Consider the following 26,881-nt stretch of genomic DNA (forward strand, 5'->3'; position numbering starts at 1 on the left):
GCGAGGTTCAACTTTCCACAGTGAACCGTGTCCTTTATTTGACTGGCCAATGGGATGTTTGCACAGAAATGCAACAAAACCCTGTTGTTTATAAAAACATATTTCTTTGCTCTTTGCTTTATGATAACTGATACGATTAATGATTTTTTTTAGAATTAAAATAGAATTAATGGTCTGTTGTTCCTCTTATAGTCCAAAAACCCTTTAATTTAGTCTTGAAATACAGAATCCAAACTCCAAGCTCTAAACCTTTATTAATTCCAGAACTTTGGTTAAATTGCACACCAAAAATAGGCAATGTTTTTAAAAAGCTAAAAAGCAGCCTTATAACATTAATTATAACACATAAAATTTCACCCAATGCTTCATAGCAATGCCTTATCCATCAGATGAATCCAGATCAGATTAATCTCAAAATTGTTGGTGGAAGAGGAAACCAATTAAGGCTTTTCTTGGCGATTTTGTATTGTGTGGCTCACTCGTTTGTACCACGGTCGGACGCGAAAAGCCATCGGGGCAGTAACAAACGTGCCGGGCTTAACTCACAGTGTACAAATTAATCCGAACGACTGGCTCATTGACACTCTCGCGACTTAGAGGTCAATAATTCATCAGTGAAGTATAACACACTACTCACCTTTGCAGTGTGTGTGTGTGTGTGTGGTGTGTGTGGGAATAATATTTATATCACAGGAGACCTATTGAGTTGAACCAGCACGGTACAATTAATTTGCAGAACATACTTGCAAAAAAAACAGTAAGAAGTACAATGTGAATATTCTATATTGTACCTATTTTAAAAAGGCCTGTTGAGGGGATATTTCATCATAGGAGCTGGGTGTTGTTTCTTGGGAAGGTGGGGTACCTGCCCGGGGTACCTGCCCGGGGTACTTGCCCGGGTTCTGGGGTTTGTTTGGGAGGGGGTGTGGGGCGGGGACTTAGGGAAGGGGCAGAGTGGTAAGATTGTGTGTCAGAGCCCCGTGGACCAGGAGCTGATCTGCTTTTAATGTCCTGCATCCTGCTGATGGGTCAGTGCACACACACACACACACACACACACACACACACACACACACAAAGATTTACCAGGAATCAACAATCCTTACAATTATAACATAAAACTGGTGCTTGTGCTCCTTCAGCAGTAAGATAGAGGAAGTGTAACTGGTGCACTTAAAAAACTTAATCCTCTCTCTGTGTCTCTCTCTCTCTCTCTCTCACTCACACACACACACACACACACTACCTCTCTCTCTCTCTCACACACACACACACACACACACACACCTACCTCTCTCTCTCTCTCACACACACACACACACACACACACTACCTCTCTCTCTCTCTCTCTCTCTCACACACACACACACACTACCTCTCTCTCTCTCTCTCTCTCTCTCACACACACACACACACTACCTCTCTCTCTCTCTCTCTCTCTCACACACACACACACACTACCTCTCTCTCTCTCTCTCTCACACACACACACACACACACTACCTCTCTCTCTCTCTCTCTCTCTCTCACACACACACACACACACACACACACACATTACCTCTCTCTCTCCTCTCTCTCCTCTCTCTCTCTCTCTCACACACACACACACACACTACCTCTCTTTCTCTCTCTCTCTTTCTCTCTCTCTCACACACACACACACACACACACACACACACACACTACCTCTCTCTGTCCTCCCTATGCTTCTCTTTGTAACAGGCTGGAATAGGGCCCCTCACCTGGCTTAGATGAACAGACGTTCCCAGCAGGGTGTGCAGGTAGCCTGGGCCTGGCCTGAGCCTCCAGCCCTCACAGCTCATTAAAGATGACCCACGCTGCTGTATCTCATACCACCACTGCTGGGTCACCCACTACACACACACCACACACACACACACACACACACACTCACACACACACCACACACACACACACACACACACGCACACACACACACACACACTCACACACACACATACACACACCCTCACATACACACACACACTCAGACACACACACACACATACCCAATCACACACACACACACACACACACACACACAAACACACACTCACAAACAAACGCACACTCACACAACACACAAACACACACTCGCACACACACACACACACTGATACACACACACTCGCACACCCCAAACACACACGCACTCACACACTCACACACACAAACACACACACATAAACACACACACTCATACACATGCATGCACACCCACACACACACACACCACACACACACATTCACACACACATGTAAATGAACTCACACGCACACACACACACACAAAACACACACGCATGCACACACATACACGCATACACATACACACATGCATGCATGCACACACACACACGCACACACATGCACAGACAGAAATACACCCCCCCAGGCATACACGTACACACATACACATATACAGGCACATGCATGCACAAAACCACATACATACTGACCCACACACACACACACACACACACACAAATGCACATATACACATGCAGACACACATGGTCATAGAGGCCCTAGTGAACATGGCATCAGAACAGAGGAGCAGACTGGAGCTGTGATAGAGCCAGACATGCCTCACCACAAGAAAACATGATTTAGAGTGATGAAATGATTTAGTGCGCTGATTTATAATGCTCTGCTTTGACTATATTCTCAATCATGTTTAAATGTCTATAACTAGTGGTAAATGTAAAATAAACATTTATGATACTTTTTGTAGTTCCATCAATACATACCACATAAGTTGAAATGACATTTTCTCCCAACGGACAAAAATATATTATAGAGCTGTTTTTTTAAGAGAGCGATTTTTAGATATAGTGAAAACAGAGAAATTTTTTTCTAGACTGCTGACACACTAATGATCTGTCTGCCATGTTAACAGCGAGCTTTTTACAGTGTGACATTAAAAGCATGAAGAGGCAGCTTATTTATCTGTAAGAGCAGATTATAATTAGCTGTGGAATTTATGGGACCGCTCGGATGAGGACCCTGGCTCGGGCTCGGGGCCGGTGGGACTAATAACTGGGGACGATTTTTCTCCTCGTTGCGCCACGGACGAGTGAACCCTGCGAATTTCATCTTCTGGCTGCCATCGGCCACCGAGCTAACACACGAGTGATGTAAGTTTCAGATTGAGGGGAAAGGCTCAAACTGCGAGCAGTACACAAGACAAAGCTTTACAATGAAGTAATTCTGCTACCTACAGAACAGAGAGCACGTGTGTTATGTGGGCATGTGCATGCGACTCTTACACCGATTAACACTAATTATCCATTTATGTTTGAGAGGGAAACACACAGATCAGCAGTTTCTTACTGAGGTCTAGAACATTATTTTCTTGTCGTTAACATGCTAATTTAATCGTGTGTGTTCTCAGTGAGAGCTGGGCTTTGTCTGTGGCCCTGGTGAAGCCCTCGAGAACACTGCGGCACCCGGTCTCCTCCACATCTCTCACGGAGTGGGCCATGAGACACCCCAGTCTCCTCCACGCCTCTAACGGAGTGGACCGTGCCTCACCCCGGTCTCCTCCACATCTCTCTCAGAGTGGGCCATGCCTCACCCCGGTCTCCTCCACGTCTCTCATGGAGTGGGCCATGAGGCACCTGGTCTCCTCCACGTCTCTCATGGAGTGGGCCATGAGGCACCTGGTCTCCTCCACGTCTCTAACGGAGTGGGCCGTGCCTCACCCCGGTCTCCTCCACGTCTCTCACGGAGTGGGCCATGAGGCACCTGGTCTCCTCCACGTCTCTAACGGAGTGGGCCATGAGGCACCTGGTCTCCTCCACGTCTCTAACGGAGTGGGCTGTGCCTCACCCCGGTCTCCTCGACGTCTCTCACAGAGTGGGCCATGAGGCACCTGGTCTCCTCCACGTCTCTAACTGAGTGGGCCGTGCCTCACCCTGGTCTCCTCCACGTCTCTCACAGAGTGGGCCATGAGGCACCTGGTCTCCTCCACGTCTCTAACGGAGTGGGCCGTGCCTCACCCTGGTCTCCTCCACGTCTCTCACAGAGTGGGCCATGAGGCACCTGGTCTCCTCCACGTCTCTAACTGAGTGGGCCGTGCCTCACCCTGGTCTCCTCCACGTCTCTCACAGAGTGGGCCATGAGGCACCTGGTCTCCTCCACGTCTCTAACGGAGTGGGCCGTGCCTCACCCTGGTCTCCTCCACGTCTCTCACAGAGTGGGCCATGAGGCACCTGGTCTCCTCCACGTCTCTAACGGAGTGGGCCGTGCCTCACCCCGGTCTCCTCCGCGTCTCTCACGCAGTGGGCCGTGCCTCACCCCGGTCTCCTCCACGTCTCTCACGCAGTGGGCCGTGCCTCACCCCGGTCTCCTCCACATCTCTAACGGAGTGGGCCATACGTCACTCTACTACTGCAACAGCCACAATGTGCACGTCTCATTTAATGCATCTCAGACCTCCTGCTTCCTGCTATCTCGGATTTAAACGCGTAATCTGATGTAAGACTAAGACAGTAAAATGACGACGGCCAGGGCTTTACCTGCACGCGCACATTCTCTGCGAATGTGGACTTGGAGTGTAACTCAAATGAGAACCGAGCAGAAAACCTCCCTCGGCGACTCATTTGAACGCAACAATCAATTTATACGTAATGCGTTATTAGCAGCGGATTGTTCACAAGAATATTTCTCTCATCTGAACTTCAAGGTGGAATGTTAACATCAGCTGTCAGACATCTAATCCAGGGCCACGAGAAGAACCTCAAACAATAATAACAAAACTGTTATTATTAACACACACACACACACACACACACACACACACACACACACACACACACACACACACACACACTGACCCTCGCCACAATTAGAACTGTATGTGCGCACAGGGAACCGTTTGCCCCAGATGCTCGCGCTCATTTCTGGACCCTCCTCCTCTTTTATCGCCCTGGCGGCGTCAAACGGGCGCTGTTCGGGTGGATGCACGACTCGCTCTGACCCAGCTGGCGTTACGGACCGGAAGAGGCGACCTGACTTTATGTTTGAATAAGACATGAATTATGCAAGCACGCAGCTCACTAACACCCACCCCAAATGTCAGTGAGTACGCGAATGCACATTTTTACTACAGCACAGGGGCTGCAATTTCCACAGTTTAGTTTAGTATTCCACACTGAAAAAAATAAAGCATTGGCTCAATGTAATAAAATTGAATTAATCAATCAGTCAATTAATCAATTTTTTTTCATTGACTCAATCTAAAAAACTAAATTCATGACTAAATGAATTTAGTTTTTTGGATTGAGTCAATGAAAAAAAATTCGTGTGATTGATTAATTCAATTTTATTACATTGAGCCAATGCTTTATTTTTTTCAGTGCAAGCACCTACCTGCACTGCACATTACAGCCCGCCTTATAGGTGCACTCTACAAGTCTACAGACTGTAGTCCGCGTGTTAGTCATGTTGGGACCCAAGAAACAACGCTGATGAGATTATTATTCGTCTGGGATACCAATCTGCGCTGTACAGGAACGCTAACACGGTGCAGTACAAACGCACGCACACGCGCGCGCACACACACACACACACACACACACACACACACCACAGCAGTGTTACTGGGGATTTGTTTTTTCCTAAAGTGTCATTGTCAAGGCTGGACTGAGAGTGGCCCACTCGCCAGAAATATCCAGCCAACCCTGTAATAAGACCCCGTCCGTTTGACGGAAGGCGAGAGGACAAATTGAGAATGGTGACAGATGGAGCTTGGACAGGCGCGCGCACCTTCAACGTGGCATTACACGCGTGGTTAGTGTAATACATTTTTTTTTTTAAGTTTTTGTCTAATGTAACAGTTGCACACAAACATCAACACTGTATAAACATTACAGTTTTAAGATTGTAGAGCTTTGGTGCCATCTAGTGTAATGAAGGGTTGTCTAGATTTTCTCTGGCATACCAAGGATCTGACCTAAAAACCATTACACATTTCTGCAAATGTTGCATTGCCAACCGTCCAAAATGGTCGTCAGAGAGCTCAAAAAAATAATGGTCGACAGTCTGCGAAAAATCTACAGACACATATTTGCACATATACTTGATCGTAGAGATTTGTATTTGACCTCCCCAGGTCATGTCCACTGGCCGCGAATATTCCTCTGTATCAGAGTGAAACAAGCAGATGAAGTCGAAACGAACTGTCCAGACGGCCAGTGAAAGATGCACTACCACGAGGTGGCGCCATGCTCTAACGAAAGGCGGAGAAAGGCGCGCCGTTTTCAATTGTTGCGTATAAATTGCGGCTCTTTTTGCGAGAGCTGGCAGCAGGGAGTGGAAGCGCCGCTAATCCCACTCACAGATGGTGGCGAGGTTTGCCTAAAGAACGCATTTCTCATCAAAGGAAAAAAACTCTTGTACATGATACACTGTGTAAAGATTTCCACTGAACACGCACGTGTGCGCATTCTGAGCTCCCGGTATTGCGCGTTACGAAGCCACGCACGCGCACGCGGTAACCGCTCGCGCCTAGTTTTGCGACATTACGGGGTTAACGTGAATGATTAGGTCCAAGAGCAGGGTTGAAGACGAACTTTACAGAACTGTTCCGAGGGGCTAGACATGGCGCCATACCAGCAACTTACATTTCTCGCGACTTTATTGGTTGGAATGACATTTGAAACGGCTGCAATTAAATTAACTTCAAGCGTGCCCTATGATGTTACATCTAATGTAACATCTGCTTCAACGCTGGGCGCAAGATCCACTCCAGCAATTACGCGCACTCATAGTAACAAGAATAGAAAAGTCGCTCCAACAAAGGTTTCCGTTTTCTCGACGACCTCAAAGCCAAGGGAGAGAACCACCCCGAAAGCTGAAACGTTCACCACTCCGGTCAGCTTCAAGTCTGAAGATCTCAATGAGAAAATTGATAGAAATTTAGAAAGAAGAATATGGGGTAAAGTTGAAGACAACGAGCCGCCCACATTAGGTAAAACTGTGAAATTCACAAAGTTATCAACGAAACCTTATGTTATTTTGAAAAACCTTAGCCTATATTATTTTTGTATTAATACGTAAATGCGTGAGCTTTTGTATACGATGCATGCTTCTTGTGATGGAGGACTTTTCTTTTGGCCGTCTGACTTTTCTTTAAAAGCTTGGTTATATAAAAAATTAACTGTAAAAATGTGCATTCGCGTACTCACTGACATTTGGGGTGGGTGTTAGTGAGCTGCGTGCTTGCATAATTCATGTCTTATTCAAACATAAAGTCAGGTCGCCTCTTCCGGTCCGTAACGCCAGCTGGGTCAGAGCGAGTCGTGCATCCACCCGAACAGCGCCCGTTTGACGCCGCCAGGGCGATAAAAGAGGAGGAGGGTCCAGAAATGAGCGCGAGCATCTGGGGCAAACGGTTCCCTGTGCGCACATACAGTTCTAATTGTGGCGAGGGTCAGTGTGTGTGTGTGTGTGTGTGTGTGTGTGTGTGTGTGTGTGTGTGTGTGTGTGTGTGTGTGTGATTTTAACCCGCGGGCACAATGTCACCAGCAACTTCCATTTCTCCTTCACGCCTTCCTCTCAGTTCTTCTGTATGTCACAGGAGATCCTGCATATCAACACACTGGACCAAACCCAATCATCAATTTCCATGGCTACAAGTGCTATTAGTCTCTATCAGTCTCTATTTTTCTTTTAAAAAGGTATGGGGAAAGAATATGGACAAACCCAGATTAAAATTGACAGTATGACATGAAGCTACTCTCTTCAAATCACATAAAGTATAACTAGTGTTTTGGCCCAAGCAAGGCGTCAGAGCAGTTACTGAATCCATGACATTAACACTGTAATTACTGTCCTGACTGGTTGGTTTAAGCTTATGTCTTCTCATATCATTAACATGTATTAGTATTAGCATGTCATAGTGCTAACAGGTAGCGTAGTACTAGCATGTTTGGGAAGATTCCTCATTAGAATTAGACACTGGATTGGTAGGCCGTCTCTTTGGGGGACATCACTGGGCTTGTCATTTCAGTTACAGTGCGGGAAGGATATGCACCCTGTCCAACTGCTTGACCGACACATACACAATACATACATACACTCTCCAGAGACTGTGGGTGGGGTTAGTGAGGTTAGTATGATGGGGTGACATTACTGTCAAAATAAGAAAAAAAACCTTTAATTAGAGATAACCCGAAAAATAAAAGATAACATTTTAAGGTCCCACTTTTGGACCAGAGAACTGGTCTGGTTCTGGTTCTGATCCATTTTGTCATCAGTTTGCTTCACTTTTTCTGTGTGCATGTGTGTCTGGATGACGTGGTGCCATCTGCACTGGATAGTTGGACAGGAAATCAGGTTTGGTGTACAGACAACTAATTTCCAGCATAGTTTGCTTATTTACAGTAATACTGAATGTTTAATGTTTGATATTGTTTCCTGTATTCCGGGTTGTAGAATTTGGTTTGTTTATGTTTTTGGCTGTCATTAACTTTTAGTCCTCCAGAAACATTGCCTTTCCTTCTCATCAGAAGGAAATGTTTGACATTTTTCATACTGGACTATGTATGTGTGTGTGTGTGGGTGGGCATACACACACACATAAACACACAATCTCCCTCTCTGTGTGGACATCTCTCCTCAATGCTTCTCACTGGCCAAAGAGGTCAAAACCAGAGAGAATGCATTTTGCCAATATCTCTTTCCTGAATTTCCTCTATCTTCCCCTCTCTCTCTTTCTCTCTGTCTGTCTGTCTCTTTCTCTCTCTCTCTCACACTCTCTTACAGTTCCTTCCATCCTCTCTCCTCTTTTCCTCTTGCAACATCCTGCCCTTTCCAACTCCTTTTCACATGTGTCCATGACTTTCTGTCAATCTCCTCCTCTGTTCTCTCTCTCTGTTCTCGTCCTCTGTTCTCTCTCTCAGTCAGACACACACACACACACACACAAACATGCCATTTCCATCTCTGTCCCTCTGGGAGATGTCCTCCGGGGGTGCCCTGGGCCCATACTCGGGCTTTGGAAGGGGCTTAAAGACGTGCTGTGGGGGTCTGATGGGGCTAAGAGCGGGAGAGGCGTTCCGCCTGAGAAAGACGTCTTCTGTGGGGAAACAGAGAAGGGGAGGAGGGATGACTTCAGCGTGTGTCCCCGAGGCAGCTACAGGGAGTTCAGGCGGCCGCGTCTCTTTCTGCACAGTTCAACGTTTCGGCTTCGGGACGGCTCGGATCCAGATGGCTCTTTAAGAGTCAGACTACCGGCTGCAGCTGCTCTGCCAAACTATAGCTGAGTGGAGTGTTAGTTTTACTGGAGATGCTTGCTGGTGTTTGCTTCACTATAGGGAACCTCAGCACTGCGAATACCGTATTTACAGTAAATACCATTTATCAGATATGGTACAATCTCTGATGCCAAGTTTACTGTCAAATACTATTTGGTTGTATCACACTAAAGATCTTGGCACATATGACATAGGTGAATCAGTTTGGTTATTTGAAGGAAATGGCTGCAAGACAGCAAGAATGGCTCACGGATGACAAACGTCACTAGACCCCAGACCCACCAGTCAGCAGAGTTGTGGGGGGAGGTGTGAGGGGGCACTAGGACCCTGGTGAACGCTGCCCGGGTGGAAACAGGGTAGTGCTTGCATGAGTGAAGGACGGCACCGAACTCAGACCACATCTGCCTGTCTGCTGCACAGATGCGCTGGCAATCGAGCCTCTGCCCACAGGGCAGACTCTGTTCAGCACATAGTCCTCCTGCAGATCACATTAACCTTCCTCAGAGTTTTTTTTTTTTACTTGATTGTCCGTCACTGATGCGATGATCAGGTTTGATGCATCATTATCCTTCACACTGTCAGACATAAACCTGCACTGTGTCAGAAGACACACCTGGCCAGGCGCCATGTTCTTTATCCATTGCATCATGGGCGATTAAGAAATTTGAAGAAAATAAAGAAAATTTAAGAAAATAAACGATTAAGAAATGTAATTTTGACACATATGGTTTCTCAGCTTCTCTCTCCTAATATGGCCAAGCCAGTGCTTGAGATCCTGAAGGTATGGTGCGATCAGGCACCTGGGAGTGTGGGCTAACTGGTCACGTTCCCTGAGTGTGAGCTAACTGATCACGTTCCCTGAGTGTGAGCTAACTGGTCACGTTCCCTGAGTGTGAGCTAACTGGTCACGTTCCCTGAGTGTGAGCTAACTGGTCACGTTCCCTGAGTGTGAGCTAACTGATCACGTTCCCTGAGTGTGGGCTAACTGGTCACGTTCCCTGAGTGTGGGCTAACTGGTCCTGTTTCCTGAGTGTGAGCTAACTGATCACGGTCCCTGAGTGTGGGCTAACTGGTCACGTTCCCTGAGTGTGGGCTAACTGGTCACGTTCCCTGAGTGTGGGCTAACTGGTCATGTTCCCTGAGTGTGGGCTAACTGGTCCTGTTTCCTGAGTGTGGGCTAACTGGTCCTGTTTCCTGAGTGTGAGCTAACTGATCACGTTCCCTGAGTGTGGGCTAACTGGTCACGTTCCCTGAGTGTGGGCTAACTGGTCACGTTCCCTGAGTGTGAGCTAACTGGTCACGTTCCCTGAGTGTGGGCTAACTGGTCACGTTCCCTGAGTGTGGGCTAACTGGTCACGTTCCCTGAGTGTGGGCTAACTGGTCATGTTCCCTGAGTGTGGGCTAACTGGTCCTGTTTCCTGAGTGTGGGCTAACTGGTCACGTTCCCTGAGTGTGAGCTAACTGATCACGTTCCCTGAGTGTGAGCTAACTGATCACGTTCCCTGAGTGTGGGCTAACTGGTCACGTTCCCTGAGTGTGGGCTAACTGGTCACGTTCCCTGAGTGTGAGCTAACTGCTCACGTTCCCTGAGTGTGAGCTAACTGATCACGTTCCCTGAGTGTGGGCTAACTGGTCCTGTTTCCTGAGTGTGAGCTAACTGATCACGTTCCCTGAGTGTGGGCTAACTGGTCACGTTCCCTGAGTGTGGGCTAACTGGTCACGTTCCCTGAGTGTGAGCTAACTGATCACGTTCCCTGAGTGTGAGCTAACTGGTCACGTTCCCTGAGTGTGAGCTAACTGGTCACGTTCCCTGAGTGTGAGCTAACTGATCACGTTCCCTGAGTGTGGGCTAACTGGTCACGTTCCCTGAGTGTGAGCTAACTGGTCACGTTCCCTGAGTGTGAGCTAACTGATCACGTTCCCTGAGTGTGGGCTAACTGGTCACGTTCCCTGAGTGTGGGCTAACTGGTCATGTTCCCTGAGTGTGGGCTAACTGGTCCTGTTTCCTGAGTGTGAGCTAACTGATCACGGTCCCTGAGTGTGGGCTAACTGGTCACGTTCCCTGAGTGTGGGCTAACTGGTCACGTTCCCTGAGTGTGGGCTAACTGGTCATGTTCCCTGAGTGTGGGCTAACTGGTCCTGTTTCCTGAGTGTGGGCTAACTGGTCCTGTTTCCTGAGTGTGAGCTAACTGATCACGTTCCCTGAGTGTGGGCTAACTGGTCACGTTCCCTGAGTGTGGGCTAACTGGTCACGTTCCCTGAGTGTGAGCTAACTGGTCACGTTCCCTGAGTGTGGGCTAACTGGTCACGTTCCCTGAGTGTGGGCTAACTGGTCACGTTCCCTGAGTGTGGGCTAACTGGTCATGTTCCCTGAGTGTGGGCTAACTGGTCCTGTTTCCTGAGTGTGGGCTAACTGGTCACGTTCCCTGAGTGTGAGCTAACTGATCACGTTCCCTGAGTGTGAGCTAACTGATCACGTTCCCTGAGTGTGGGCTAACTGGTCACGTTCCCTGAGTGTGGGCTAACTGGTCACGTTCCCTGAGTGTGAGCTAACTGCTCACGTTCCCTGAGTGTGAGCTAACTGATCACGTTCCCTGAGTGTGGGCTAACTGGTCACGTTCCCTGAGTGTGGGCTAACTGGTCACGTTCCCTGAGTGTGAGCTAACTGCTCACGTTCCCTGAGTGTGGGCTAACTGGTCCTGTTTCCTGAGTGTGGGCTAACTGGACACGTTCCCTGAGTGTGGGCTAACTGCTCACGTTCCCTGAGTGTGGGCTAACTGGTCCTGTTTCCTGAGTGTGGGCTAACTGCTCACGTTCCCTGAGTGTGGGCTAACTGGTCATGTTCCCTGAGTGTGAGCTAACTGCTCACGTTCCCTGAGTGTGGGCTAACTGGTCACGTTCCCTGAGTGTGGGCTAACTGCTCATGTTTCTTGAGTGTGGGCTAACTGGTCATGGTTCCTGAGTGTGGGCTAACTGGTCATGGTTCCTGAGTGTGGGCTAACTGGAGTACCAGAAGAAGCTGAAGCTGTGTTTTTCTCCTGTCAGCGTCCTGTGTTTGTTCTGCAATTGTTCTGTATTGGACTGTATTGCCTTCCTGTAACTCTTCACTCCATCTCTTCACTCACACATCCAATCATCCAGCCATGTGTTTCCCTCTTTCTCCATCTTCATTCTTAACTTCACTAGTCCTCACTCTCTCCATGTCTCACCCCATTACTAGTCCACACTCTCTCCATGTCTCACCCCATTACTAGTCCACACTCTCTCCATGTCTCACCCCATCACTAGTCTTCACTCTCTCCATGTCTCACACCATCACTAGTCCACACTCTCTCTGTGTCTCACCCCATTACTAGTCCACACTCTCTCCATGTCTCACCCCATCACTAGTCCACACTCTCTCCATGTCTCACACCATCACTAGTTCTCACTCTCTCCATGTCTCACCCCATCACTAGTCCTCAATCTCTCCATGTCTCACCCCATCACTAGTCCACACTCTCTCCATGTCTCACCCCATCACTAGTCCACACTCTCTCCATGTCTCACCCCATCACTAGTCCACACTCTCCATGTCTCACACCATCACTAGTCCTCAATCTCTCCATGTCTCACCCCATTACTAGTCTTCACTCTCTCCATGTCTCACCCCATTACTAGTCCACACTCTCTCCATGTCTCACTCCACCTCTAGTCCTCAATCTCTCTGTGTCTCACCCCATTACTAGTCCACACTCTCTCCATGTCTCACCCCATCACTAGTCTTCACTCTCTCCATGTCTCACACCATCACTAGTTCTCACTCTCTCCATGTCTCACACCATCACTAGTCCACACTCTCTCTGTGTCTCACCCCATCACTTGTCCTCCCTCTCTCCATGTCTTTACACACCTCTAGTCCTCACTCTCTCTGTGTTTCACCCCACCTCTAGTCTCTTTGTCTCACCCCATCACATTCCATCTCTGCGTTTCTCACACTCTTGATGTGGATGAATGATGAAGTTGATTCAGGCCACATGTGTAACATGGACTATGTGTGTGTGTATGTGTGTGTGTATGTGTGTGTTGCTGTGTCAGAGTGTCCTCCGTTGGGATTGGAGAGTTTGCGAGTTAAGGACGCCCAACTGCAGGCCTCCTCCTACAAGCGCCGAGGGCTAGGACCTCACCGCGGCAGACTCAACATACAGGTAAGACACGCCCACCACAGCAGACTCAACATACAGGTAAGACACGCCCACCACCGCAGACTCAACATACAGGTAAGACACGCCCACCACCGCAGACTCAACATACAGGTAAGACATTGCCCACTGCTGCCCCGCCCACTTCACCCATCCCTTTCCTTTCAGCTGATTACTGTGTGTGTGTGTGTGTGTGTGTGTGTGTGTGTGTGTGTGTGTGTGTGTGTGTGTGTGTGTGTAGTCTGGTGTTGAGGATGGTGATATCTATGATGGAGCCTGGTGTGCACTGTATGAGGACAAAAACCAGTGGCTGCAAGTGGACGCCATGACAACCACACGCTTTACAGGAATCATCATACAAGGCCGTAGCTCCATTTGGAGGTAGTACACACACACACACCCACACACACACACACACACACATATACACACACTCACATATATACACACACACATACACACACACACACACACACACACACATCCTCACACCACTAAACACATAGAGGTCAATTATATTCACACCAAATGTTAACCAAATGGTAAAGTTTCCTGAAAGTCTGTGTGCATTTCCCTTGTAGCTGGAACTGGGTTGAAACCTTCAAGGTGCAATACAGCAATGACTCTGTGAGCTGGAAGCCCTGTTTGAACGGGACACAGGAAGTGGTAAGAGCATTCACCAGTGCTGTTGTCCCCTGGTGAGTTTTGATCATTGTACTTTGGCTAGTTCAGCACGCAGGCCCCCTGCATTCACAGCTGGACAGGCATCTGTTGGCATTTGTTGGCAGTAGCTGGCAGCAACCGGCAGGGTTAAGTGGCTCTTTTGAAAAGAAAGGCCTGGCGCCCAATGCCAGCTTAATGCCAGTGGGCCGCCCTTGGGTACGACCCGGCAGAGAAACCCCAGAGCCAGCGGCCTTGGCCACGATCACTATTAGGGTTGGTTGTTGCATTGTTGAACTTGAACTCATTGTTGAACTTCTCTGATCTCCCGTGCCTGCAGGTGTTTGAGGGGAACCGGGACACTGACAGCCCGGTCCTGGCCGTCCTGCCCGAGTCCACTGTGGGGCGGTACATACGGATCAACCCGCAGACTTGGTTCAAGAATGGGACCATCTGCCTCAGGGCCGAGGTGCTGGGCTGTCCACTGCCAGGTACCGTGGGGCAGGTTAAGGGCAACATCTACCACGATCAGGGCATGTAGGGGGCGTAGAGAGGGACTGGGGTTACGATGTTAAGTTGGCCATTTTCCTCAATTTGGACTATGGGTCTACATTAGTCTCAGAAAAAATGTGTTTAACAATACAAATGAGTTTATCTTTCTACAGAGGCTACAGATGATGATTGCTGTTAACGATGTCTCTCTCTTTAGACCCAAACATCTACCCCTGGCAAGTGCAGGAGGACACTCGGGACAAACTCGACTTCAGACATCATAACTACAAGGAAATGAGAAAGGTGCGGTATTTACTGGAGAGTTTTGGAAAGGTTTCAAATACTAGATAGAGATGAAACTATCAATCAATTCTTTTATTAGTTCTCCAACCTGACATTTGTAGACTGAGACTCCAGTGTGACTAGCATGACTGCGTTAAGAGCGTTTGGCTATGACATTGATAGACTGGTAAAGGCATCATGACCATGAGTCAGGCAGACCTGGGTGTTGCAGTGTGCCTAGAAGACCTGGCTTCAAGATCTCACACTTGGAGCCGGTGTGTGGCCTGAGGTTTGCCACACTTGCCAGAAACAAATATTAGTTTGGGCTCTGTGTCCTTTCTCCTCTGCAAACTACCACTAGCCAGCAAGCCACAGGGGTCGACCCTGCCACTGTTGTTACGCAGTTAATACACCAAAATACTCACAGAAATACAGAAACCTACAGAAATAGGTGTTACTTGGCACTCTGAAAAAATTACAGATTTTATCACTTGCAAATGTACTTAATATTTACTTATAAATTCACTGTAATTAAAAATAAACAATGGCATAGTCATAGAATATGTCTATAGTTTTGGACCCATTTGCAAAATCAAACAAGACTGTTCAAGGACAGTCCTCAAACTTTGTCCAGAAAAGAACCCCAGAGTCAAGTATTAGTCATGTCTCCAGTTGGATATTGGCTTAAAAAGAGAAAGCAAGGGTGTCCAAACCTCTTTTTGGAAACAGATTTGGAGACTTCAAGGTCATACTCAGCGTTTGAAGTCCAGAGCCGTTCACCTAAATGATGGCACAACTTCACAAGCTGGAACTAAAGTCTTCAGGACTCTTGGTCTCCAGGAGCAGAGATGAAGCTGAATATTACAGAGTATTAGGTCTCCCAGAGCTGGGCTGGAGCTAAACTCTGCAGGCCAGTTGATCTCCAAGAGCTGGACCAGAGTTAATCTTCACAGGCTGGTAGGTTACCAGGAGCAGGGTTGAATGCTCGTTCAGGAAAGTTTTTGCTGATAATCCCATTTTGTTCCATTTCTGTTTCAGCTCATGAGATCTGTGCATGAGGCGTGCCCAGACATCACACGTATCTACAGTATCGGAAAGAGCTACTTGGGCCTGAAACTGTATGTGATGGAGATCTCTGACAAGCCAGGAAAACATGAGCTGGGTGAGAAAGAATCTCATCGTTAGATTTTTTTTTTTTTGTAGAATCTCATTGTTAGTTGGTATTTGTAGAATATTTAAGATCACCTGACACAACTGGCAAACCAGAAATAGGGACTTTCGAACATCATTACCCGCATTAGCGATGTTCAGTTCAGGTTGCACATGAAACAGCATAATCTCTGTGTAGATGGTCACACAAAGCAACTCCTGTCTGTCCTGTATGTGTTGGGCCTAGCTCCTTCAAGATACCGTAAACATTTTACATGGAAAATCTGAGCCATCAGCAATCATGGTGTCATGGGAGAGAAGTGTGCAGAATGAGTGTCAAAAGCTAGTTTTTATTAAACATGCACTGTGGATGAGTCTGGCATTGACTCTTTGACCACATACGACTGTGGCTGTAATATAACCATTTCACAGCCCATATCTGGTTGCACCTGATGTGACGATCTATTACATAGATTTCTAATGTTTACTACTCTTTGACGAATTTCAAAACAAACTGTCAAGCCTAAAATGGCAGTCAGCACCGTGGTCACTGGGTCAGGCAACGAGGGAGATGAAATGTTGCACGAGTAGCACGAAGTCTCTCAGGAGCGACACGGTTCATGCAGTCCACCATTCTGTCTCCTCCACCCCCTCTCTTCTTTCCTCCCCCTCTCCATCCCTCCCTCTCGCTCTCTTTCGTCGAGTCCGCGTTTTCCCTGGCCCAGTGTGCGGTTGGTTTTGGCCAGAAAGGTGGATGTCAGCTCCTGGGTGAAGACTGGCACTGCCCAGGGCCGGCCATGCCAGGGTGAAGATGGCACAGAGACAGCACAGTGCTGGCAGAAGCACCCTGCAGAGAATGGGAATAAAAATATCCACGTTACGTAGTCCCAGCTGTAGAACCATGGATCAGTTCATACAGTGATCGCTGAACTGTAGAAACCCGGACGAGTTTACTGGAATAGGCTAAGGGTTAGAATCGTCATTATCTTGAGTTCTTAGAAATTTGCTGTCTTCGTGTACACCACAGTAATTTGTAAAACGTATGCATCTTAAGAAAGGGGGACTCAAAAGAATCACGTGAAGACCATGTGATTGAACTCAGAAAGCCCTTTTTGCAGCAGGGAATGTTCCATTTCCTTGTGGTAATCCTGGTTAATCTGATGACGCTTCCATGTGGATCAAAGGCCAAACAGATCTAGCGTTCACGGAGGACATGGGGACGCGGTTTTTGCAGGGCTGTAAGGCTGCCATCTGTCCGAGGTAGTTTGGAATGACACGCGGCCACCGTTCACTTCAGATGACGACTCAGCCCTCGAAAACTGTCTTTTGGTCTTTTCCACATAGCTACGCCGAGCTCGTTTCGGCTGTCTGGCACACCCTGATTGATAAACTGTGCTGAAAGCGGTTCTCTGTGAAAAACAGGAAGAGGAGGCTCGGTGAGCACACACATCTGCTTTTGTGGCGCCGTCTTTCTGATGCGTCATTAGCGTGCGGTTTTCATGCTCCGTGTGACCCGAGAGTGCACCGTCGGGACTCACCGGGGGGGGACCATGTGCTTCTCATCGCTGCTCACGAACCACGTGGCGACCTTGAAGTTGGAGCGGAGGTCAAAGTTCGCTGCGGCCCAGGGCTGGGACACCCTCGGCTCGCCCTCGGTTGAACGTGCCCTCTGTGGTTCACCGGGCCGGGGGAGAGAAGGGCCCAGTGGCCCCTCATCTCCAGGAAGCTCTTTTCAAACTCAGCACATACAGCTCGGGCTCCAGCAGTCTGGCGTTCTCCAGGCCAAATCAATACTTCAGCCAGACATGCTGAGACCCGCACACATGCTGGCGAGTCAGTGTTGCCTTTCAATCGCACACATTTCCTTGCTTGGCTGACTAAGCAGTGTGGAGCAGCCCTTTGGAGAAGCTGGGACAGGGTGTCGTGTTGGGACTCGTCCCTTTAGTGTCAGGACACGGATGCTAAAATCTAGACTTGCTAATGACACTTGCAGCACATTTACCCAGAGGACCATCCATACAAACAGTAGCTGTAACATTCGTAGTCATACACAGCCGCTATCAAATGACATGTGGAGGTTGGTGATGCTTCAGACTTTGACGTCAAGAGTTCTGGTGATGCCCGGAGCAAAACCAGGTTCACAGAATATACTGTTGCATGTAGAAGGAGGTTAAAACTCTTGATGTTTTTGGTATGTAGTGAGACAAGTTTGACTTCACACAACCTAACACAACCTTCAATGGTGGTCTGTATGTAGGCAAATAAGCAGGCTATAGGCAAAAATTCCAAGCATTAATAATATTGTTTACATAACATTACAACAAGGCAATGATTCATAATTTAGATTTTCTTTCCTACGTTTCTGTGTAGCTTTTTACTTATTGTTTTAATTTAAGGTAAATTTTGAACACCCTTCATGAAAATCATCGTCCTTCAAGCATTTTTAAATATACATATTTTCCTTTTTCCTGCGAGGTTTGGTTTTTCTTTATAGTGCAGCCAGGCCATTTTAGGGAAGGTGCCAGATTCCAGGCCCCTCTGCTAGTGTGGACGCAGGAGGAACACAGAGCTGGACAGAGAGAGAGAGGCAGCACGATCATGTTTCATAACACAGGCTCACATCTGTTCCCCTACCGTAATACGCCAGTTAGCTGTGCCTACCAACCAAGAGGCTGGTTTGGAGACCTGAGCATTGAAACTATAAATTACTGAAACCCGGTGTACCGAAACAATCAAGGACTGAATACTGAAACTGAAACTATAAAGTAGGACCTAAATCAGTGGTGATTCTTCAGCTCAGAAAGATGCATTCTGACAGAGGTGATCTTAAGCATTAAAAAGGTGGTAACGCTCAAGTTCCAAACACATCAGCTACATCATATTTCATGATGAATCAAATTAATGTGATGTAATTAATGTGAATTAATGTGATGTAATTAATGTGAATTAATGTGACGTATTCTTTATGCCAAATTTAGTCTGTGTGAAGCATTTGTGACATGAGTTTTTACAGCCACTGCCAAACAGCCAATCAATGTAGCTCACCGGCCCTGAAGGTTTGGGGGGCCCCCAAATTTATATTTAGCATCACAGCAAGACAGAAGCCCTCCTCCGTGCTCTAAAGGTACGGCGGCTCCCCCTGCAGGTGAGCCGGAGTTCCGCTATGTGGCCGGCATGCACGGCAACGAGGTGTTGGGCCGGGAGCTTCTCCTGAACCTGATGCAGTACATCTGTCAAGAGTACAGACGCGGCAACCAACGCGTAGCGCGGCTGGTGAAGGAGACCCGCATCCACCTGCTGCCCTCCATGAACCCCGACGGCTACGAGATGGCGTACAAGAAGGTGGGAGGGGGCGGAGCCGAGGCCCACAGCGCCACTGATGTTGGTTTGGATGACGTTGGGATGGTATTAGTCAACATATGAGGGTTTAGAATAATATTCTTACCGAACCTGATGGGAGGTGTATGGAATGTGTCATCATTTCTAAAGTGTGCATCTAATCCTCTAGATTAAAACCTCTAGATTGAAAGAGAAGCTGTAGTGAGCTGTAGTGAATCTATATCTGTACAGTTTCTGAGGATGTTCTGGGTCGGTTCTGCTCAGGGCTCGGAGCTGGCCAGCTGGGGCATGGGCCGCTTCAGTTACGAAGGCCTCGACATGAACAACAACTTTGCCGACCTGAACTCGGTGATGTGGAACGCCATAGAGCTGGAGACTGACAAATCGAAGCTTATCAACCATTACATCCCCATTCCAGAGCAATACACGTCAGAGGAAGCCCTGGTGAGCACAGAGGAGATGGACACAGAGAGACACACTCACGCACAACATGACCAGACACACTCACCCACAACATGACCAGACACACTCACCCACAACACCATGACCAGACACACTCACCCACAACATGACCAGACACACTCACCCACAACACCACGACCAGACACACTCACCCACAACATGACCAGACACACTCACCCACAACATGACCAGACACACTCACCCACAACATGACCAGACACACTCACACACAACACCATGACCAGACACACTCACCCACAACATGACCAGAAACACTCACCCACAACATGACCAGACACACTCACACACAACACCATGACCAGACACACTCACCCACAACATGACCAGAAACACTCACCCACAACACCATGACCAGAAACACTCACCCACAACACCATGACCAGACACACTCACCCACAACATGACCAGACACACTCACCCACAACATGACCTTACACACTCACCCACAACACCATGACCAGACACACTCACCCACAACATGACCAGAAACACTCACCCACAACACCATGACCAGACACACCCACCCACAACATGACCAGACACACTCACCCACAACATGACCAGACACACTCACCCACAACACCATGACCAGACACACTCACCCACAACATGACCAGACACACTCACCCATAACACCATGACCAGACACACTCACCCACAACACCATGACCAGACACACTCACGCACAACATGACCAGACACACTCACACACAACACCATGACCAGACACACTCACCCACAACATGACCAGACACACTCACCCACAACACCATGACCAGACACACTCACCGACAACATGACCAGACACACTCACCCACAACATGACCAGACACACTCACCCATAACACCATGACCAGACACACTCACCCACAACACCATGACCAGACACACTCACGCACAACATGACCAGACACACTCACCCACAACATGACCAGACACACTCACACACAACACCATGACCAGACACACTAACCCACAACATGACCAGACACACTCACCCACAACACCATGACCAGACACACTCACCCATAACATGACCAGACACACTCACCCACAACATGACCAGACACACTCACCCATAACACCATGACAAGACACACTCACCCACAACATGACCATACACACTCACCCATAACACGATGACCAGACACAATAAAGTTTCCCTCCTCACACGCTCACCCACAACATGACCAGACACACTCACCCACAACACCATGAGCAGACACACTCACCCACAAAATGACCAGACACACTCACCCACAACACCATGAGCAGACACACTCACGCACAACATGACCATACACGCTCACCCACAACACAATGACCAGACACACCCACCCACAACATGATGACCAGACACACTCACACACAACACGATGACCAGACACACTCACGCACAACATGACCAGACACACTCACACACAACACCATGACCAGACACACTCACCCACAACATGACCAGACACACTCACCCACAACACCATGACCAGACACACTCACCGACAACATGACCAGACACACTCACCCACAACATGACCAGACACACTCACCCATAACACCATGACCAGACACACTCACCCACAACACCATGACCAGACACACTCACGCACAACATGACCAGACACACTCACCCACAACATGACCAGACACACTCACACACAACACCATGACCAGACACACTAACCCACAACATGACCAGACACACTCACCCACAACACCATGACCAGACACACTCACCCACAACATGACCAGACACACTCACCCACAACATGACCAGACACACTCACCCATAACACCATGACAAGACACACTCACCCACAACATGACCATACACACTCACCCATAACACGATGACCAGACACACTCACGCACAACATGACCAGACACACTCACCCACAACATGACCAGACACACTCACCCACAACACCATGACCAGACACACTCACCCACAACATGACCAGACACACTCACCCACAACACCACGACCAGACACACTCACCCACAACATGACCAGACACACTCACCCACAACATGACCAGACACACTCACCCACAACATGACCAGACACACTCACACACAACACCATGACCAGACACACTCACCCACAACATGACCAGAAACACTCACCCACAACATGACCAGACACACTCACACACAACACCATGACCAGACACACTCACCCACAACATGACCAGAAACACTCACCCACAACATGACCAGACACACTCACACACAACACCATGACCAGACACACTCACCCAACATGACCAGAAACACTCACCCACAACACCATGACCAGACACACTCACCCACAACATGACCAGACACACTCACCCACAACATGACCTTACACACTCACCCACAACACCATGACCAGACACACTCACCCACAACATGACCAGAAACACTCACCCACAACACCATGACCAGACACACCCACCCACAACATGACCAGACACACTCACCCACAACATGACCAGACACACTCACCCACAACACCATGACCAGACACACTCACCCACAACATGACCAGACACACTCACCCATAACACCATGACCAGACACACTCACGCACAACATGACCAGACACACTCACACACAACACCATGACCAGACACACTCACCCACAACATGACCAGACACACTCACCCACAACACCATGACCAGACACACTCACCGACAACATGACCAGACACACTCACCCACAACATGACCAGACACACTCACCCATAACACCATGACCAGACACACTCACCCACAACACCATGACCAGACACACTCACGCACAACATGACCAGACACACTCACCCACAACATGACCAGACACACTCACACACAACACCATGACCAGACACACTAACCCACAACATGACCAGACACACTCACCCACAACACCATGACCAGACACACTCACCCACAACATGACCAGACACACTCACCCACAACATGACCAGACACACTCACCCATAACACCATGACAAGACACACTCACCCACAACATGACCATACACACTCACCCATAACACGATGACCAGACACAATAAAGTTTCCCTCCTCACACGCTCACCCACAACATGACCAGACACACTCACCCACAACACCATGAGCAGACACACTCACCCACAAAATGACCAGACACACTCACCCACAACACCATGAGCAGACACACTCACGCACAACATGACCATACACGCTCACCCACAACACAATGACCAGACACACCCACCCACAACATGATGACCAGACACACTCACACACAACACGATGACCAGACACACTCACGCACAACATGACCAGACACACTCACACACAACACCATGACCAGACACACTCACCCACAACATGACCAGACACACTCACCCACAACACCATGACCAGACACACTCACCGACAACATGACCAGACACACTCACCCACAACATGACCACACACTCACCCATAACACCATGACCAGACACACTCACCCACAACACCATGACCAGACACACTCACGCACAACATGACCAGACACACTCACCCACAACATGACCAGACACACTCACACACAACACCATGACCAGACACACTAACCCACAACATGACCAGACACACTCACCCACAACACCATGACCAGACACACTCACCCACAACATGACCAGACACACTCACCCACAACATGACCAGACACACTCACCCATAACACCATGACAAGACACACTCACCCACAACATGACCATACACACTCACCCATAACACGATGACCAGACACAATAAAGTTTCCCTCCTCACACGCTCACCCACAACATGACCAGACACACTCACCCACAACACCATGAGCAGACACACTCACCCACAAAATGACCAGACACACTCACCCACAACACCATGAGCAGACACACTCACGCACAACATGACCATACACGCTCACCCACAACACAATGACCAGACACACCCACCCACAACATGATGACCAGACACACTCACACACAACACGATGACCAGACACACTCACGCACAACGCCATGACCCGCCTTACTGTAGTTAGTTCTATAGGTTTCATTTAAACTTTTGGGGAGACACTGCTCACACCACACAGCGAAACACACAAACATTTTAAAAAAATCTATAATATTGTATAATTAAATAAATGGAGATTTAGTAAAGATTATCAAGCATATTTTCAACAGGGTTTTAGCCTGAATGCAAGAAATCGGTCTTCCAGAAAACACTCAGGCCTATAATGAAATGACCCGTGCCCTCTTAGTATTGATATGTATGTGCATTTTCTAATTCATTAATTATTGGTGAATTGGTTAATGGAAGGTGGCCCCTGAGACACGCCTCGTCATCAGCTGGATGCAGGCCATTCCCTTTGTGCTCAGTGCCAACCTCCACGGGGGGGAGCTGGTGGTCACGTACCCCTTCGACATGACGCAGGACTGGGCCCCGCGAGACCACACCCCCACCCCGGACGACAGCTTCTTCCGCTGGCTGGCCACTGTGTACGCCAGCACCAACCACGTCATGTCCAACCCCGACCGCCGGCCGTGCCACAACAAGGACTTTGTGCGGCACAATAACATCATCAACGGAGCCAACTGGCACACTGTGCCTGGAAGTGGGTATCGCCCTCTGGGCGTAGGCAGCAATCAGAGGGGCAGAAAGCAGAGAGAGTAGCTGGATTTATGGGTCGGTGAGTTAAAGGTGCGGTAAGCAGTTTTGCTGACACTAACTGTTCTGAAAGCCAACGGTTCCCTATCAAAGGTTTTCTCTGGTTGATTGTGTTGGCCAAATATTTCAGAAGTGTCTGACTTTAAATTGCTGACATTACCTTTAACTTTGGATCCAAATTAATGAAGCAGTGTTAAGATGAACAATTTGACTGTGGGTTTAGGTCAGGGCTAGCTTTTCCTGAAGCATCACGTCTTCCACTTTGGTCATAAATTAGAGCACAAGTGTTCATTCACAATTGGCCTAATCTGTCTTTAATCTGGCTGCGGATGTTTAATAATAAAAACTATTTCTTCTGTGTAAAAGTTTGTTATCCCTCAACTAATGGCTGAGAGGTTTTCTTATTAGTGACACACAGTGCTGAGTGTGCCAAACAGCTTTTTGTTCTCTTAATGCAGGTATGAATGATTTCAGCTACCTACACACCAACTGCTTTGAGGTGACCGTCGAACTGTCATGTGACAAGTTCCCTCATGCCAGCGAACTGCCGATCGAGTGGGAGAACAACAGAGACTCTCTGCTGACCTACATGGAGCAGGTAACGTTTTATTGGCCAGAAATCACACCTCTTAACACCTGGAGCAACACTCAAGATCACTCCAGATCACTCCAGATCATTCCAGATCACTCAAGATCACTCCAGATCATGTGGACTATGGGGAAGAACTGACATTTTACACTGAATGCTACTATTACTCAGTACTGACCTACAGTGTAAAAGATTCTGAATGTTAAGTACTGCCCTAATGGAACCTTTGCAGAGGTTATTGTAGATCAGTCCACATGCCTGGTATCAGGTCTTCTGAGATCAATTTGTGTGCCTGATATCGGGTATTCTGACATCATTTTGTATACCTGGTATCGGATATTCTGACATCAGGCCACATGCCTAGTATCAGGTCTTCAAAGATGAGTACGATTGTTGGAGTTCATGAAGATATCTTGCAGGAGTTTGCACTGCAGGTGACACTAGAGAAGTTTCAGATAAAGCTAAAAGCAACAGGTTCCTCTCTTCTCCACCTGCCACAGGTGCACCGTGGGATCAAAGGAGTAATACGAGACAAAGTCACCGGAGACGGGATCTCAGACGCCATAATTAAGGTGGAAGACATTGACCATCACATCAGATCTGGTGAGGACAACATTGATGCACTTTCATGGGGAACATAAATGGAAAACCCTTGGTAATGCACTGAAATACATACTGCAAGAAAAAAAGCCAAAAAACCAAAACAAAAGCATCAAAACTTTGCAGCATCTAGTAAATGTGCTGCAATTAAAATTTCTGCTCTCTAAAATTCCCTTCCCTCTAAAATCCCAGCCTTCTGAAATCACTACTCTCTGAGATCTCTTCTCTCTGATATCTCTTCTCTCTGAGATCCCTACTCTCTGAGATCCCCACCCTCTGAGATCCCTACTCTCTGAGATCCCCACCCTCTGAGATCCCTACTCTCTGAGATCCCCACCCTCAGATATTCCTTCCTCCCCCCGCAGCCTCGGGCGGGGACTACTGGAGACTCCTGAACCCCGGTGAGTACGATGTGACGGTGGTGGCGGAGGGCTACTACCCAACCACACAGTCCTGCAGGGTGGAGTACGAGCACTACCCCACCATCTGCGACTTCCGCCTCGCAAAGACCCCCAAGCAGCGTCTGCGTGAGCTCCTGGCGAAGGGCGGCAAGATCCCCAAAGACCTGCAGCTGCGTCTGCGCCAGCTGCGTCTGCGCAAGCTCCGCACCACCACCAAGACCCTCAACCGCCAGCGGGCTGCCCGCCTCCACCTTAAACTGTGACCTATTGTCACAGGCCATTGATAGGACTTGGCTGAGTGACAGGATTCCCCCCCCCCCCCCCCAAGGTGTTGCTTACAGGACACGTGTTCTGGAGAGAGATCAGGCAGAGATGAGGACTTTGGAGTCTAGGACTAGTAGAGTAAGGTTGAGTAAGTAAGTTTTGTATTTGTAGATTGTACTTTTTAGAAAATGATTGGGAATAAATTTGTGTAATTAAGGTTAGCAAGGTTCACTGCTGTTCACACCGTTTACTTTGTTCAATCATACAAAGATTTGTGGCTGTGTACTTTAAAATCCCTCACTCACTCTCACACACGTAAATGTGTGCACATGCAGACACACATGCTATAAGAACATGTTTGTTACTTCAGGCTGGGACTGATGTTTTGTACAACAGACACAATAAATGGGATTCCTCAAACTTTATTATTATTATTATTATTATTACCATAATGTTTTAAATATAATAAGGCAAAAATATTCAGAGTAAGTAGAATGCAATGGAACT

The 26,881-nt window shown here is 48.1% G+C and overlaps 1 protein-coding gene across 1 annotated transcript; it reads left to right on the plus strand.

The window, feature by feature from the left end:
* Window positions 1-6,481: 6,481 nt before the first annotated feature.
* cpxm1b (carboxypeptidase X (M14 family), member 1b) lies at window positions 6,482-26,799 on the plus strand. The gene is made up of 13 exons (XM_076986626.1): window positions 6,482-6,997; window positions 13,362-13,471; window positions 13,707-13,846; window positions 14,047-14,131; window positions 14,466-14,616; window positions 14,835-14,920; window positions 15,938-16,061; window positions 19,194-19,390; window positions 19,652-19,831; window positions 24,173-24,467; window positions 24,979-25,118; window positions 25,610-25,712; window positions 26,075-26,799. The coding sequence occupies exons 1-13, from the start codon at window positions 6,628-6,630 to the stop codon at window positions 26,371-26,373; spliced, it is 2,280 nt and encodes a 759-aa protein (XP_076842741.1). The 5' UTR covers window positions 6,482-6,627; the 3' UTR covers window positions 26,374-26,799.
* The last annotated feature ends 82 nt before the right edge of the window (window positions 26,800-26,881 follow it).

The sequence above is a fragment of the Brachyhypopomus gauderio genome, chromosome 2 (assembly GCF_052324685.1).
Source record: "Brachyhypopomus gauderio isolate BG-103 chromosome 2, BGAUD_0.2, whole genome shotgun sequence".
Taxonomy (NCBI): Eukaryota; Metazoa; Chordata; class Actinopteri; order Gymnotiformes; family Hypopomidae; genus Brachyhypopomus; species Brachyhypopomus gauderio.

What these genes read in the sequence shown, in the direction of transcription:
- cpxm1b (XM_076986626.1), top strand. Translation starts at nt 6,628, where the DNA reads ATGGCGCCATACCAGCAACTTACATTTCTCGCGACTTTATTGGTTGGA. An exon ending in TGAACGGGACACAGGAAGTG is followed by an intron (nt 14,132 to 14,465) that starts GTAAGAGCATTC and finishes CCGTGCCTGCAG; the next exon opens with GTGTTTGAGGGGAACCGGGA. An exon ending in ACTACAAGGAAATGAGAAAG is followed by an intron (nt 14,921 to 15,937) that starts GTGCGGTATTTA and finishes TTTCTGTTTCAG; the next exon opens with CTCATGAGATCTGTGCATGA.